We start from the raw sequence: 5,272 nt of genomic DNA, 5'->3' as shown, positions 1-5,272 counted from the left end.
TTTTAAGATGTCGGGGCACGATCTAGCGGCCCGCGGGGTGGAGGCCGGCCCTTCTCTGCTTACTTGCGTAACCTTGTATTAAAGGCTATCGGGCACTTCACTAGCGGGCAGAGCGAGCGATCGATCCCCGGCTCTACACTTCCTCCAGGTCCCCCGGTGCCCGCTGGCAGTTAAATCCGTTCAACCCGGGTGTTCTGCTACGGCACGGTGGACTTCATACCTATCATTGGTAACGTGAAGCTAGTAAAAGCAATTGACCAGCTAATTCGCTCACCGGCTGGCATTCTTAAAGCTTTGGGTTTGTTTTCTCAGTTTGCGTAGGTAGTTTTCTGTAAATGAGAAGTTTAGGAAGTGGAGTTTAAAAACAAGACTTTTTGAATGATTGCGCCGTGCGTTTATGATTGTCGGGTGACTTATTTCGGTAGGCTTACCTCTGCGGTACTTGAGCCCGATTCAATTACATATTTTGATTTAGCTCAGCCACAGTTAGCTTATCAGTCTGTATAAAACAAAATAATGAGCTCTTCATCCCATCCGAGGAATGAAGCACATGACTCATGCTCTTCATAACGTACAAGCTAATGACCTATTTGTATTGTGTGTTTGTTTGATTGCAGGCAAGGGAAGAGATCTATATAATACAATCATGAAGCCTACAACAGTTTTGACGCTAGCCGTCTTCTGCACCCTTTACACCATCATCACAGCCGCCTCGATATCCAGGTAGGTAATCCAATCCCACAGTTTCTATTAAAGACACTAGACACTATTGGTAATTGTCAAAGACCAGTCTTCTCACTTGGTGTATCTCAACGTAATTATGCACAAAATAACAAACCTATGAAAATATGAGCTCAATTGGTCTTCGAAGTTGCGAGATAATAATTGAAGAAGAAACAAAACCTAATCATACGAACGAAGTTGTGTTCTTTCTGATGCTTGATTTCGAGATTTAAATTCTCAATCCGAGGTCTCGAAATCAAATTCATGGAAAATTACTTCATTCTCGAAAACTACGTCACTTCAGAGGGAGCCGTGTTTCTCACAATGTTTTATACTATCAACCTCTCACCATTACTCGTTACCAAGTAAGGTGTTATGCCAATAGATATTTTGAGTAGTTACCAATAGTGTCCACTGCCTTTATAGGCACTAGACACTATTGGTAAAATACTCGAGATCCAACTCAATTAAACCAGAAACTCCGGGGCGAATGTTCAAAAGGTCGAGACTCATCGGCGCTCCAGAGCCAATTCACTCATCCACAGGAGAGCCATATATAACATGATTGCATACCCACAAGTTTGCTTTCGAAAGTTAATTACTATCTTTGGTTGGAATTCCATGTTTGTACAAATCCAATAATTATGTGGTTTTTTTTTTCTCTTGTCGTTCAGCAGGGATGATGACATGTTTGACGTGACGGGAGACGATCTGAGGCAATTAGCAAAGAAAGTAGACACATACGCAAGAAACAACGAAATACAGTCACTGTAAGTACAAACTTAGACTGGTCCTCTGTCTTTATATCGCAAGGATAAAGACAGGTACTTGCTTTTCAGAACCAGCGATTTCATTCGATACAATAATTTCATTATATAAACGTGCAGTGACGTAAGCACTCTGAATCTGCGTTTTGATTGGTCCGAGGTGACGTTTGGTAGCTGCACTTGCAGTCGATTACATACTATGAATCTAGGTGAAAGGTGAAGATGGACGGGGATTGACCTTAGACTCGGTCACTCTCCGGCGTTATTCTCTAGCCTCTAAAGTGTGAAGTCAGATGTTCAGGCTGATCTCCCCAACGATTATGATATAGAGGGCGCTGTTCCCTGTTGATGGACAATATTGTATAGAGAGGGTGTTGATGGTCTCCTTTAAATTGATTTGTGACTGATATTGCTATTAGATACCCCAGAAAAAATATCGAATAATATAACATTATTGCCAATAAAGATGGCGGCCAATTAAACTCATGTGGTGGATTGTATTTGATACATTCCCTTGATTCTCGGTCGTGTCCTTTGACTTCTTTTCCAGACTAAAAAGAAATGGGGAATCTCGTGGCTGTTCAGGATTCGGCGGCTGTGGGGTTCTGACTATTGGTCACAACGCCGCCATGCGCATGCTCGCTGAATCCAACTCGCCCTTCGGTGCCAGTGGTCCAGGCAAGAGAAGGAGATCGGTTGACGCTGTAGCAAACCAAGAGGCGTAGAAAGGATTGAACAACGGGAGTAGTGAAACAAGGTAAATATACGGCTCGAGTGTCTGAATTAGACGTATTTAGATAGAATGGGTCCTATGAACAATACCGTTGACTGTTTCAATGACTGATTGAATCCACGAGCAAGTTTGGATGAGCGACTTTTTACACTTGATCAGAAACTGTTACGTACCTCTCGAATTGACCAGAGTCGACCATTAACTTTCATATTGCATGGTACAATATTGTCAGTCTCTCTGTGCTCTATAGTGTCTGGTTAGTCTTGTTGGTCTAGTCAAGTCTAGTCGCCACCCAAACTTGCTCCGTGACTAATAAGGAACTGGGGTCGATTTCACAAAGAGTTAGGACTAGTCTTATCTTGAGTTCGGACGAGCTACTCATCCTAACTTAGGACTACGCATACATTTTGTATATCTCCTAGGACAAGTCCTAAGTTAGGACTACAATCCCGGCCAAAATGCTTGGGCCACCCTTTCCTAACGTTGTATACAACGATTCCCTGTGCACTTCCCATTCACATTCAAAACATTTGTCCCCCGCCCCCCGCTCAATGTTGACTGTAACTCAGAACACAACTCAGAACACAATCAGCAATTGGAACTCAGAACACAACTCAGAACACAATCAGCAATTGGAACTCAGAACACAACTCAGAACACAATCAGCAATTGGAACCAACATTGAAAGGGGGCAGGGGGGGGGGGGGCCCAACGAGATATGGCCGGGATTGTAGTCCCAACTCTTTGTGAAATCTACCCCACTGGGCTCATTTTCAAACCATGAGGCACCTTAGAAGGGATTTGACAACGGGAGTAGTGAAACAAGGTATTTATACGGAGTGTCCGAAACTTACTTTCAGAAAGTCGGTGCCCAGAAAAAGAAAAACAAAGCATTCTTGGGAAGTCAACATTTTAATTTCATGATGTCGAAATCCCGAGGTAAACTTATATTTTGAGAACGTCAACATCGGGGTCGACACAAGGAAGCTAGTCGAACAGTTTTGGGTGTCTCAAAATTGCGTCCGTTGTGGCTTCAATGTACGCACTCCGCTAGCAGTGGGCTCGATAGCTCAGTTAGAGAGCCGCTCTTTTAATCTGGAGGGCTTCGGTTCAAATTCCCTTCCTGCAGTCGATTGTTGTTTGTTCAGGCCCAATACTTATATCGGTCTACCATCTTTTTTTCCCCTTTTTGTCAGAAAACATCAAAGCGTACTTTAAGCAACTGCTTTGCTTCTCAACTGAACAACGCCAAAGATTCTACACAGACGACGTATTTTTTTTGTCAGCTGATTATGAGTGTTCCGGATTTTCAAACGTCATTTTTTTTTTTTTTTTAAGTCAACGAATTAAAAGAAAATGAAGGTCAGCAAATTAAGTAACCAGAGTAAACTTTCTGGAGGATATATTTGTATATAGTATTTATAAAGGTTTATTTTCATGAAATTTATTGACTGTGGACGTATCTGAATTGTAAAATGAATCCGTCTTGTGGACGGCTTTTAAGTCTTATTTAGCTATCGTCCGTTTACTATAATTGTCACTTGTGCTCGAAAGGTGGTTTCATGTGGTGGTAATATTCACACGGTTTGATGTGGTATATTAATGAGGTGACGTCATCTTGACGGAAACGAACTCACCCATTGTATACACGTCAGATGAAAATAAACCTGATCAACGTTAAGCTACATATTAAATAGTCTGGCCCCGTATGAACCAAACACCCGACGATCTCTATTTGGTTAAATGGAAATGGATGTGTGTGGTACAAACCCTTCACCGTGTGGGTTCGAATCCCGGTCGTGACACTTTTGACCTTAGCAAATCACTTAAACTGTAATTGGTAGCTTGAAAACGCTAGGTGGCAGCAGACTAACAAATACAATTTCCATTGTGTACACAATACTGAGCATGTGCACATTTCGAAGACAGTGGATTTACCAGCTAAGACCACTGCCACCTAGTGCCATCATAATTTTCTCAATTAGTTTTGCGATTGCAGAGGTGGTTCTGTCTAGCAGCGAACAATACCTGAAAGCTCAAATGATTTAGCCCGATACTTTAGACCCGGCTTATAATTATACAAACCCATCAGCACTATAGCTGTATACAATTATTATGTTTATCATTTGTAAGTTTGTAAATACTGTATTACTCATCATTGACTAATGGTAACACAAAATCAGTGGTAATATTTGTTTTTTAAATCGTATGAGACAAGTTTGAGCAGAATTGACCTTTAATATCTGCGCTTCATAGTTACAACGACTTATGTCATTCAACTACGTCATACAACAGCAAACACAACCTCGTCCCCAAATCAACTTGTGCATAAAACTTTACATTGCATAAGTACGATCCGCATAAGTTTGATGTTTGAAAAGAGCTCGCCCCAGACATCAGATTATTTGAGGAAGAGGTTGATAATTACAAAGTCATGCGATTGATAAATGAATGCGAAAAAGTTTAATTTTGCTTCACAAAAGTTAGTGATTTATATTAGTAAACGTACTTTGTAATGTAGATGAAATTGTTACATTCCATGAATTTCTTTATAATTATTGTCATGAATGAATTAGTGATTATTTATCTAATTAAACTTCAGTAGTAACTGCTTCCAACAAGAATCTTCTTTGTCTTTGTTTTCATTTAACTGTCTATTATGATAGTTCAAGTTAAGATGTTCACTGGTTTATTGCCTTTGTGTACAATTTTGCTTGAAAATGTATACAAAGCTATAGCCTTGTGTACTTTTAAAGTTTTGCTTGAACAGGTATACAAGGCCTTGTGAACTTTTCAATTTTTGCTTGAAAAGGTGTACCAGGATAAAAAAGCCTTGTGCACTTAGCAGCTTTTGCTTAAAAAAGTTTGCCAGGCTATATAGCCTTGTGTACTTTTCAATTTTTGACTGCAAAATTGTACAAACCTACAGCTTTGTTTACTCAGCAGTTTTTTATTTGTTTTTTTTGCTTGAAAAAGTTTCCAGGGTTTGCCTTGTGAACTAAGCAATTAATTTTCCACTTTAGCAACACATAAGACTAACAATGTAGAT

The 5,272-nt window shown here is 40.3% G+C and overlaps 1 protein-coding gene across 2 annotated transcripts; it reads left to right on the top strand.

Moving 5' to 3' along the window:
- The first annotated feature begins 593 nt into the window (after window positions 1-593).
- Window positions 594-4,847, top strand: LOC117305237. Of its 2 annotated transcripts, none has more exons than XM_033790061.1 (4): window positions 594-723; window positions 1,401-1,493; window positions 2,041-2,247; window positions 3,420-4,847. In XM_033790061.1, exons 1-3 carry the CDS (start codon window positions 647-649, stop codon window positions 2,213-2,215), a joined length of 345 nt encoding a protein of 114 aa, XP_033645952.1. In that variant the 5' UTR covers window positions 594-646; the 3' UTR covers window positions 2,216-2,247; window positions 3,420-4,847. The 2 variants fall into 2 exon arrangements, with proteins under 2 accessions (XP_033645952.1, XP_033645951.1); XM_033790060.1 differs by having other exon boundaries at window positions 1,398-1,493.
- The last annotated feature ends 425 nt before the right edge of the window (window positions 4,848-5,272 follow it).

Source organism: Asterias rubens, chromosome 22 (genome assembly GCF_902459465.1).
Source record: "Asterias rubens chromosome 22, eAstRub1.3, whole genome shotgun sequence".
Taxonomy (NCBI): Eukaryota; Metazoa; Echinodermata; class Asteroidea; order Forcipulatida; family Asteriidae; genus Asterias; species Asterias rubens.
This window is presented reverse-complemented; position numbering and strand designations above follow the sequence as displayed.